At 34.8% G+C, this 12,810-nt stretch overlaps 1 protein-coding gene across 2 annotated transcripts in view; it reads right to left on the minus strand.

Moving 5' to 3' along the window:
- Positions 1–341: 341 nt before the first annotated feature.
- Positions 342–12,810, minus strand: part of LOC111059425 (testis-expressed protein 10) — a 71,211-nt gene continuing 58,742 nt past the window's right edge. For both annotated transcript variants that reach the window (XM_039419627.1, XM_039419628.1), the window contains exons 9-12: positions 10,460–10,691; positions 5,454–5,608; positions 2,755–2,950; positions 342–595 (exon numbers count right to left, since the gene is read on the minus strand). In XM_039419627.1, the coding sequence (XP_039275561.1) occupies positions 520–595; positions 2,755–2,950; positions 5,454–5,608; positions 10,460–10,691 (659 nt within the window). In that variant the 3' untranslated portion in view covers positions 342–519. The remainder of the gene's footprint in view (positions 596–2,754; positions 2,951–5,453; positions 5,609–10,459; positions 10,692–12,810) is intronic.

Below are 12,810 nucleotides of genomic sequence, written 5' to 3' on the forward strand. Positions count from 1 at the left end.
ACTGGATCATGATCTTGTTTGACTGCAGTTAACTATTGGCGAGATATAAATAACGCAATTATTTATCAAAGGTAGGCGATCTATCTTGAACCTAGAACCATAGAGAAACAATAGCGTAAGCAGATATCCCATGGTATAGGGAATTTATGTCGCAACTTTTACTGTTATCTCAAGCCGATTACTTCGATTATTGTCAATTTTTACTGTTTTGGTGGGGTGAGTGCGTATGAACGGCACTATTTGAGAGACTACCAGGGTCACACAGCTGCATAGGAAAGAACTACGTGAAATATCGGCTTGGTGGGGTGAGAGTGTATGAACGGCACAATTTGAGAGACTACCAGGGTCACACAGCTGCATAGGAAAGAACTATGTGAACTATCGGCTTGGGATAACAGTAAAAGTTGCGACATAAACGCCCTATACCATGGGATATCTACTTATGCTATCGTTTCTCTATGGTAGAACCCTGTCTTCAACGATGAAATCTATTTTATAAAAATTACAATTACGTTCAATTTATGGCCTCAGAAGACTTGTATATTCCCCTTTTCGTATTAAATTCGACAGTAGTCCGTCTGGTTCTTTCAATGTTCTGCAAAGATAAAATAAGCAGATAAATTAGAAAGATCTCGCAGTGCTTAAATATATTATTCTATCAAGCTCAAATAGTGCTGAATTGACACCATTGAAAATATACAGAGTGTTTATAGATGTTTTTGAAATTGAAATTCGTTCAGAACACTGACATGTTTTCCAATATAATTATAATTCAAATTATAGATGTATATCGATTGAAGCACAATAAACGTTATCAAGTACCAGTACCCTTTTTATTCTAACGTATTTATTTTTTCAAGATACAAATAAGCAATGAAATATGTACAATATAGAATTAACTGCAGATATATAAAACTTTTTATAAGATATATAAAACAGTTTATCAGAGATTGACAATGTGTAACAACCGAAACCGGTCTTTCTAAGTATAAATAAATCTGTGGTTTTTGACAATTCTTATTCAATTCAATTCTTATTGTCTTTGACAATATCTTAGTATTTTTATTTAATATCAATTATAAAAAATTCAATTTTTATCGGATATTAACTTACTCAACTCTCTAATGAGTTGTAACTAGTTGTGATTTGTTAAAATAAAAAAGGGGTACTTGATAACTTTTATTATATTTCGATAATTTTAGTAGTCAAAAATGAGTATGGATATCGATGTTGCAAATCTATAATTTTCATTTTATTTGACTTAGTTATATAAATGATACGTTATGAAAAAGCAACTAAAACAGTTTTGTCAACCTCATAAATATGTATCAATTTGACGGCCATTTGTCGCATAATATGGCACACACGTCTTCCCTGTCTTAAGGCAAGTAATGCCTTCTCATATTTTGAGTAGTGTTTCTTCAGTGCAAAATATAGAAGCTTGCTTAAGGGATGGCAATTAGAAGACTTGGTAGGAGACTGAACTTGTCCTTGTTAGAGAAATCTATGGGGAAGACTTTGGCCTAATGTTTCCCCTATTGGAATATTGAAGCACTCTTTGAAAAGACTCTTAGGCTCAACTCACACTACCTCGGCTCAAATCGTCTCTCGACCTTATGACTTTTTCGCTCATTGGCACTACTTCAGTTCCATGCTACTCTATTTTCTAACCATACTTTATTAAAAATATAATATTCCATTATTAATTTTATAATTATCAGACTAATTATTAGATTCATTCATCAAATGTAACAAATTTTATAATAATTATTATGAATATATTGTCTTATCTTATGATAAAACATCACTTTCATGAAACATGACCTCACTTTCATTGAAAATGCATGGTACTACGGTTGAGGCTCGACCAACATGTCGAGTCGACGCTCGACTCAGTCTCACAGTAGTGAGGTCGCGGAGACTGGTCTGAGTGTCACCATTTGAAAACACGTACTGCGTCGAGAAGAGACTAGAGTCGCAGTCTCTTCTCAACTTGAGTCGCGCAAGTGTGAGTTGAGCCTAAGTGAATATCGAGAGGAAAAAGTTAATCACAAAAACTGAGTATATGATGCGATCGAAGCGTCGATTTTCAATCACTTCCTCTAACTCAACGAGTCAGATAAAATTTCCAAACTCCCTCCATTCCTCAGTTTTGTTGCAAGTTCTTCAACTTTAAACAATTTTAATTCACCTACTAAACCAGTCGATCAAACAATATTGTTCTATGAAAATAATGAAATTCTTTTGTGGAAATAATCAAGAAGAATAGAATCGATATTTACTCTAGATACTCTATAACTCGATACATTATGAAATCTTTATTAAAACACATAACAAAAGAATAAATGAAATTAATACTATAGTGAGGTTCACGTTATAATGGCAGTGTTTGTTTAGCAATGGTATTGCTATCCTTGTCTATCATTCAACAAAGCGGATAGCGCTATCTCTTTCTTGCTTTGCTGTTGCCAGATCCTCTTTTAACAATGTAGAATTGATAATTAATTAACAAAATATTTGATTTTAATTATGGAAATTCATTATAAAATTATTGAAAAATATAATTGATTATTTTACACAAGAATGAACAGTTAATATTACATCAATAAACTTGTATCAGCTACTGTCTATAGAAGACATTGACAAGAGGGTCGGGAACATTGTTCTCCTATCTTTCTCCACTGTCATTATAACGTGGACCTCACTATAGACTCAGTTTAGATAGCCTACTCGATAAGAAGAATCGATACTTACTTGAGAGTCAATAGGTCAACAAGATGCGATGTCAACTTTTCTCCAAAGTAACAACTTTTCACAGCTTTCTGAAGATTGTCGATCATTTCCTCATCCCAATCTTTCACCCAATACAATAAGTCGATTATTTCACGTCGATATTGTTCGACTTCCTGCTCACCATCGGCCGAATGTATCTTTATTGTGACAACATTATCTGAAAAATTCAAATTCTAAAATGACAAAATCTCAAATAATATCAATGATTTCTTTTTTGTTTAAATAACCATTCCATTCTTCTTAGTTTCTAGGAACTATATGAGGTCCACGCTATAATGGCAGTGTTTGTTTAGCAATGGTATTGCTATCCTTGTCTATCATTCAACAAAGCGAATAGCGGTTGCTTTGCTCTCGCTCTTTCTCGCTTTGCTCTGTTGCCAGATCGTCTTTTAACAATGTAGAATTAATAATCAATTAACAGAATATCCTATTATATTAAGCGAGCAATTTCTGTATATATTTTCATACTTAGTTATTTATATTTATTTATGGTTATTCATGTCCAACGGATCTCGAAAACGGCTCTAACGATTTCCACGAAATTTGGAATATAGTAGGTTTATGATATAAAAATTCGATTGCACTAAGTCTCATCTCTGGGAAAACTCGCTGAAGGACATGAAAAGGATAATTCATCCTTGGAAAAACAGATGATAATTTCGTCGTCTATCGATAACAGAAGATGCGTGTGCCTGTGTGGGAGATCAGCTGTGTAATCAATCAGCTTACCGTATCTCGCGAGAAATCTTGAAATTTTAATAGACTCGATCACAATAATCTGATTTGTTGACATCATTATTTTACAGTTTTAGTGAGTTTTTTGTTATTCAATTTGGTTTGTAAACAATCTAAATTAGAACTTTTCTGATTTTAAATATTTTGACTGAAAATTTGACCTGAATTTAAGTGTATGTAACATAACCTGCTTTTTGGACCATTTATAGTGTATAAATCAAAATTCGGGGAAGAAACAGTTTTGGGCTGTACCTGTCAGTCCTTCCCCAATCATTTTGAAGAATTGTGTTCTGCTTATCAATAAATAAATAACGAGCGAAGCTTGGTGCCCCGATATTTTCATCTTAATTATGAAAATTCATTATGAAATTATTGAAAAATATAATTTCTTGCTTAATAAAATATAATAGATTATTTCAAACGAGAATGAACAGTTAATACTACATCAATAAACCTGTATCAGCTACCATCTATAGAAGGCATTGACAAGACCGAGGATCGGCAACGTTGTTCTCCTATCTTTCTTCACTGCCATTATAATTTGGTCCTCACTATAGTAAGATTCACCTTATGAAGTCAGCACCTGATCAACATTGGTTAACTGTACTTGTCTGTCATTAGACACAGCAAATAGCTCTATCCTTTTCTAGCACCGCATCGTTTGTAGGCTATAAAGAAATTATATAGTAACTACCAAAATATTTCATTTCAATTTTGAAAATGTATTATTAAATCATGGAAAAATATATTGCTCGACTAATATTACGAGTAAAATAAGGACTATAGACTATAGTCTATAATATTAGACTATAGACTATATACTCTATTGCCCGCATTGTTTGTAGGCTATGAAGAAATATATAGTAACAACCAAAATAATTCATTTCAATTTTGAAAATTTATTATTAAATCATGGGAAAATATATTGCTCGACTAATGAAATATAATTGATCATTATTAAAAAGAACAAACTATTAATATTATATTAGATATACCGGTATGACTTGAATCAATCATGCTAGCTATTCTAGAAGGCGGTGGAAATAAGAGACTTGGCAACCCTGTAGTCCTATCAATAATTCCACTGACTTCATTACTTCGATGTCACTGTAAGATAATAATAAATACTAATAAGTAAGATAATAAGATACTAGTAAGATAATAGTAAAATTAGGTAAATAATGTGAAATACATAATAGGTAAAATGACCCAAGTTAGGGTCGAAACTAGTTGTTGAACTATTTAAAAGTTTTTTAAAAAATAAAGGGTACTTCAAGATTTTTTGACCGAGCGAAGTGAGGTCTAAGATTCAAGTCGACGGTTTGGCATTTCTCTTAATGTTTAAATGTTTGAATGTTTATATGTTGCGCATTTACGGCGAAACGCGGTAACAGATTTTCATGAAATTTGACAGATATATTCCTTTTTTAATTGCGCGTCGACGTATATACAAGGTTTTTGGAAATTTTGGATTTCAAGGATAATATAAAAGGAAAAAGGAGCCTCCTTCATACGCCAATATTGGAGTAAAAATCAGACTATAGAATTATTCATCATAAATCAGCTGTCTATTGGACTATAATACTACCCGTTCAAAAACATCGAACATCTTGAAAATGTATCTTTTCATCAACGTTGTAGACAGTTGCAGCCAAACCTGCTAACAGCGCTCACACTCACATTCCGGGACGACACGTCACGGTACGATAGAACAGAAAGCTCTATTTAGGATTTTTTGTAGAAATTTTAAATTAATAAATTATTTCTTGAGAAAACATAACAACAGGTCAATGTAACTTCCTGAGCGCGAGGTCTCCTTTCACAGAACTACTAGTATAGATTGAAGTCACTATTATCCTGAACACGAAAAAAGTAATAAAGATTGAAGTTCATTATTGAAACATACCAATTTTGAATTGACTTACCGAGAATACTTTCAATATATCCATCCAGACCCTCGACGAATGCTTCTTTGTTGCGTGTGGCAATCAATGTAATTCGTCGTACCACCTTCGCTTCTACAGTAGGCAATGTGAGAAGTTCAGCAAGATTGGACAGCCACTTTTTGAATTCAACGGATCTGAAAATGAATCACCCGATCAAGCCTTGTTCAATATGTTCGATATAATATTGTTGTAAATGTGCTTTTGTAATTAACACTTCATTCATTAGAAGTTTGCATTCATAAACAAGATAAGAATAAAATGGTACATCATCTTCAAACATAATCTCATAAAACTCCAACTAGTTATTTACTCTTGTACGTTCGTTGCTAGAACAGTCACCTCGGCAACCGTGTTCACATGATTAGTAGGCTAGTATCCTATATGTATCCTATATCCTGTATCCTAGTATCCTGATTAGTAGCCTATATGTAGGGCTAGCCTATATCAATATGATTGTTTACAAGATAGATATAGATATAAGACGGAGACACCAATGTCATACATATATATGGAGACACCATATACATCTTTTTACACCTCATTCAACTAATTATAGTTTTAGATCAGTAAATAGATGCTTTGTTCCTCGAACAGATCTAACTATATGCAGAAGACAATTCAACTATACAACAAAAAAGCTTATTAATTTTATGCCGGAACATTTCATTGCAAGAAAGCCTACAAAAGCACTTAAATTAAAAATTGAAAGCTGGATAAAGACAGAAGATATCATACCTAAAATATTTTAATTTGATGTACATATACTGTCTTCCTCAGTTCCTCTGAATTTATTATTAGTAGGGCTATACTCCCAGATTAATTTTCTCTCTCTGAGTTTAAGTTTTATTTTTTGTGTCATGTGTACTGTATTGTATTGTTTTTCTAATTCTCTCTTTGCTGACAAAAGGAATTGCATATATGCTACAAATGAATTACTTTATGTTACTAAATGGATTACATATGTACAGTGAATTGTAGATTAATAATTACATGAATCATCTCTTTTTCTTTTGAGTTTTTAAATTATTATGAATTCATTCTAGTTTTTCTGCTCTCTTAGTACTTCTTCTTTTCGGAATGAGGTTTTATTTTTTTTCTAGTTTTTCATACATTCCATATGTTTCTTTTTTCTTTATTATATTTTTTCTATTTTCGACTGAATCTCAAGCCACTAATTATAGCCGACTGATTACTCGTTGCCATCGCTCAAACTACTTAGTTTTGCTGGTAATGCCAATGATAATATTATAATCGATTTTTAAATGGAAAATATTTTAATTTTAAGTTTTTGTAATGTATTGTATATGAAAATTTTTTATATTTTTCACATTTGTAAAGTTTGTTTAATGTTTTTGGCAATAAATATATTTCAATTTTTTCTATAACGATGCAAATTTAAGGGTGTACAGAGAGCGGTCAGGAGCGTTTAAGGTGCGTACAGACTTACACTCTGCTCCGTAATCGAACGTCACTCGAGCAGATCGATAGATGATCGCAGGTCGAGCAAGAGCAGAACGCGAACAGAGCTCGTGCTTGGCAAGTTCCTAGGGCGAACTAACCAATAGTTGAGCATGCGCGGTTAACGTTTTTGTTTGTAACGTTTGTTAATTGCTACAATCTCTGTGTTAGCATATAAAATTATCAAAATTAATAATTAAATCAAAAAAATTAAATAATATAAAATTATAAAAATAATTTTAATAATTTGTACCACCACCTCAGCAATAATGTTGAAATATGCAGATTAAATGATCGAATCATGTCTGTAAAACTTGCCTTAGATAAACAACCATGTCTGAACATCGTTTCTGTCTATGCTCCACAAGTGAATTGCCCAGAAATGGAAAAGCAAGAGTTCTGGGAGGAGTTACAAATGCATCTAGCAACCATAGCTGTGAAAGAACAAACAATAGTATGTGGAGATCTAAATGGACACGTTGGTATGAATGGTGAAGGTTATGAGGGCTTTCATGTAGACTTTGGATACGGAGAGCTAAATAAAGAAGGGGAAACAATTCTTGAATTTGCAGCCGCCCACAACCTAGCAATAGTGAACACCTTCTTTCAAAAGAAGGATGAACATCTGATCACATACAAAAGTGGAAACTGTAAGACACAGATTGACTATGTCCTCATTGACAGGAAATATCTTGGGCAGATCAAAGATTGTAAGGTTATCCCTGGGGAACCACTTACTTCTCAACACAGGCTATTGTTAACTGCCTTCAAACTGAAAACGCCCATTAGGATGAAAAGAACCAAAGTAGAGAAGATAAAATGGTATGCACTGAACGATGAGAAAGGAAATAATGTGAGTCACAAAGTAGTAGAATATTTTAGCAAAACAGTCTCCCCAAGCAACCACAGCTCTTCTACAATATGGGCAAACTTTGAATCTTTCTGTGTTGCTACAGCAAGAGAAGAACTGGGAGTCACAAAAGGAGCGCTACATAACGCTCCAAGTGATGGAATAAGCAAGCCCAAGACAGTGTAGCTGAAAAGAAACGCCTGTTCAAAATTTGGCAAAACACCAAAGATCAGGCTGATAAAGAAAACTATGAACTGGCAAAGAAAGTATCAAGAAGAACAGTGGCATCTGAAAAAGAAAAAGCTGAAACAAACTTATACCAGCAGCTTGAGCAAGTAAATGGAAATGAAATATATAGAATTGCTAAACGTAGACATAATGAAACTAAAGATTTTGGAGCTACAAAATACATCAAGGATAAGCAAGGTACTTTACTTACTGAAGACAAAGACATCTGTTCAAGATGGTATGAATATTACCAACACTTGTTGAATGAGGAATTCCCAAGAGAGCCAGAAGTAGAGCAACCAAGGACAGAGGGACCTATAAATGAAATCACTGAAGCAGAGGTAAGAAGAGCTATCTCAAAAATGAAAAATCATAGAGCAACCGGACCAGATGATATACCGGCTGAGCTCTGGAAATTTCTCAGCTCGGATGGAGTTGTGTGGCTTACGGAGCTATTTAATAACATCTTGACCAGTGGGAAAATGCCAATGGCATGGAGAGAAAGCACTTCAGTCCCGTTTTATAAGAATAAGGGTGATGTCCGAGTATGTGGAAACTTCCGTGGTATTAAACTTACATCTCACACATTGAAGATATGGGAACGAATTATAAGCGAACGTCTTCAGAATGTAATAAACCTGACCGAAAATCAATTTGGCTTCACTGCAGGTGAAGGAACGACTGATGCAATCCACGCAATAAGGCTGTTAATGAAAAAAGCCCGAGAAAACAATCGAAATCTCTGGATGGTGTTTATAGACCTTGAAAAGGCCTTCGACCGTGTACCAAGGACATTAATATGGCAAGCCTTGCGATATCAAAACATTCCTGAAGTCTATATAAATCTCATGATCCAGGACATGTATGACAATGTACAAACACGTGTTAGAAGTACAGCCGGTCTATCAAAGAGTTTTGGTGTAAAAGTAGGAGTTCATCAAGGTAGTGCTCTCAGCCCAATTTTATTCAACATTACAATGAACTACCTTACTGAGAAGATTCAGAGACCCCTCTACCATGGAACCTGTTGTATGCAGATGATGTAGCATTGATATCAGACAGCGTAAAAGAAATACAAGATACTCTGGAGCAGTGGCGAGGAGCTCTTGAACCAAATGGGCTGCGCATTAGCAGGACCAAAACCGAGTATATGATGTGCAACTTCGACCCAGACATATTTGGTAGGACAAATCCAGATCTCAAACTAGATGGCATCATACTACCTAGAGTGAGCAAATTCAAATACCTAGGGTCAATAATTTAAGACGATGGCACAATAACAGCAGATATAACACATAGAACAACATCTGCATGGAACAGATGGCGCGAGTTAACAGGTGTCCTTTGTGATCCAAGAATGCCCATTAGAACAAAAGGCAGGGTCTACAAAACATGCATACGACCGGTTTTACTTTATCCTAATCATGATACTCTACTATAAAACCCACTATAATAGGCCTATAACCATACTCGGTAAATTTAGTATCTATATTTCAAGTTAATCAGTCCAGTAGTTCAGACGAGATGATGCGTAATTCGTGAACTCCCTATCCCGTACGTGTATGCGCCAATCATTTTTTTTTATAGCTCTACAGCCCATTGTGGGCTTTGGCCTCTCAACATTCCTCCAAGCATCTCTATCCTCTATAAATCTTCTCCGTCCTTGTCTTTTTTTAGGGCTACTTTTAATATAAATAAAATATAAATCTTGTAACATAGAGAAACAATAGCGTAAGTAGATATCCCATGGTATAGGGCGTTTAGGTCGCAACTTTTACTGTTATCCCAAGCCGATAGTTCATGTAGTTGTTTCCCATGCAGCTGTGTGACGCTGGTAATCTCTCAAATTGTGCCGTTCCTACACTCTCACTCCAACAAAACAGTAAAAACTGACAATAATCGACAGAAATAGGCTTGAGATAACAGAAAAAGTTGCGACATAAATTCCCTATACCATGGGATATCTACTTACGCTATTGTTTCTCTATGCTTGTAACTTTTTAAATTATTTTATCACAGCATATTTCGGACATTAATGCCAAGTGGAATCACTGAAAATGACATTAATGTCCGAAACATGTTGTGATAAAATAATTTAAAAAGGTACCAAGATTTATACTTCTCCATTCTCTATAACCAATTCCTGATCTAATCTTCCCAACGTACTCTCGGTCTGCCTTTTTTCCTTCTCGAGTGAAGCTTCTCTTTAATCACTATTTTTGGCACTCTGTTTTCAACCATCCTATAAACATGTCCGTAATAGAAATTCATTATCAAAATATAAAAGGACACTGGACCATTTTTTTTTTATTTCAATTTTTAGTTTTAGTTCTCGGTAGTTAATTTTATTTTATTTTCTTGTAATAAGTGTTGATTTATTAACCTTGATTTGTTGCATTGTTAAATTCTGGCAATAAAGAATTGAATTCTATTCAAAAACTCAACTTACTCTTGCAAATATGACTGGTTGTAGTCCAGAGCTATATTGGACAAGAAATCGAAGAGCATTCGTGAAAAGGGACGGTCGGGTATTTTGTAAGTTTTGACAGCCAGTGACGCAACAGTCTCCAGCAATTTGCGAACCTCTTTGCTGCTGTCTGAACGAGCACAAGCCTCCTCCAAGCAAGACTTCAACATCCTGCTGTGTTCTTCATTCAGAGAACTGCAGTTCCGTAAACAACCTGAAACATTCAATTTTCATCATTTTTTCTTTTTGTGTAGTTGAGAAGTTGATATTGTGGTAATTATTCATATTAAATAAAAAAAGACTAAGGCCCGGTTGCACAAAAGCCGGCTAAATTTTAACCGTCATTAATTCTACGTGAACCAATCAGAGAAGGCTTTTTTGAAAAGATGGCTTCTCTGATTGGTTCTCGTGAAATTAATCACGGTTAAAATTTAACCGGCTGTTGTGCAACCGGGCCTAAGGGCCGGTTTCCGAGCTCGGGATTTAGCCAAGTCCTAGACTTTAAACAACTGGAGTCAGAAAATTGGCTTTCCGAAACGGGGCGTAATCGCAGTCATTGTCATAGTCACGTTTGAATTAAATTTCGAATAACTATAAAATTGAACACAAAATAAAATAAAGAGAAAATTGTGTAAAGTTTCAGCTATTTTGAATTATTAAGGAATGTTTAATTTCGTCAAAGAAAAACGTTTCCAATTATAGAAATGAGAAAATAAAAACTGCGACTACTGTTATAAAAGCTGCGACTACGCCCCGTTTTGGAATTTTCTGACTCCAGTTGTTTGAAGTCTAGAACTTAGCTAAATCCCGAGCTCGGAAGCCGACCCTAAGAGATTGTCAAAAACCACAGTTTTTATATTGTAAGTTAGAAAGACCGGTTTCGGGTGTTACACCATTGTCAATTTCTGATAAACTCATAGATTGACAATGGTGTAACAACCGAAACCGGTTTTTCTAACTTTGAATAAAAACTGTGGTTTTTGACAATTTCTTAGTCTTCTTATTTAATTTGCATCATTAGTTGTTATGCTATAAATAATGACAATGTGTACATAACAAAAATAAGGAGAATGTTACAGGTTATTAAGCAAAATATAAACTAAGGGCATGCTCACATTGAGTACGTGCAAGTACTCATTAGATCACACATGAGCCGAGAAACAGAATCTGGAAAGAGCCATTGAAATATGTTGTTTAGTTTTTTAGCTTAGTTTAATTTTGTCACATAAAGCTGTATAATCGAGCAGAGCTCGCACAGCATGTGACACGTCAGAATTTTATTCAAAAGAAACATTGATTTGAGAGCCCACTCTCTAGCCAACATCCCCTCAACAGTACACCTCAAACAGTCAGCAAGTGAGTAAGGACAAGCCTCAATGAGCAATTTTTTAACTTCCCTAGCAAACTTTTCGTGACTGTTATCCTTCAGGGCTTTGGGTAAATAGTTTAAAATCTTCATACCCGAATAGAATGGCGCCTTCTCAACCAATGTCAGCCTATACACAGGATATCCAAGTAGCGAACCTGCTTGTCTAGTTTTAGATGGCTGGCATATTATCATAGATAAACAATAGCGTAAGTAGATATCCCATGGTATAGGTTTATGTCACAACTTTTACTGTTATTTCAAGCCGATTATTATCGATTACTGTCGGTTTTTACTGTTTTGTTGGGTGAGAGTGTATAAGCGGCACAGTATGAGAGACTACCAGCGTCACACAGCTTCACGGGAAAGAACTACGTGGACTATCAGCTTGAGATAACAGTAAAAGTTGCGACATAAACGCCCTATACCATGGGATAGTCTACTCATGCTATTGTTTATCTATGATATTATGTTGTCACAATAAGTATTCTTATTCCTATGCGCATACACAGCAATCTCAAAAAATACAATGCAGGCATTGTAAGCAGACCCAATCTTCTAAATATGGGTTTACATGAGTGCCTTACGCTATAACCTTCAATAATTTTCAGCGCTTTCTTTTGTGTTTTAAATATTGTATTCAGATATCCTATGGTGCCTCCCCAAAATATCACACTATTACGGACTTGGGACATGAAGTACCCATGATAGACGGCAAGAGCTGTTTTTCTGTTGGAAATATTCCTCTAAGTCTTCAAAGCATATAGTGAATGGGACAACTTTCTTCTAAGGCTTTTAATTGTGACTTGTCTGTAGCCGCCCACACTTAACGCAACCAGCAAGAGCACGCGTTCAGTGTGCGTGTTCTTATTGTTTTTTCCAGATTTTGTTTCTCATCCGCTTGGTCTTGCATTCACTTGCACATATACGCATCCAATGTAATCATATCCTAAGAATCGCCCATATG

Source organism: Nilaparvata lugens, chromosome 1, assembly GCF_014356525.2.
Source record: "Nilaparvata lugens isolate BPH chromosome 1, ASM1435652v1, whole genome shotgun sequence".
Lineage (NCBI taxonomy): Eukaryota > Metazoa > Arthropoda > Insecta > Hemiptera > Delphacidae > Nilaparvata > Nilaparvata lugens.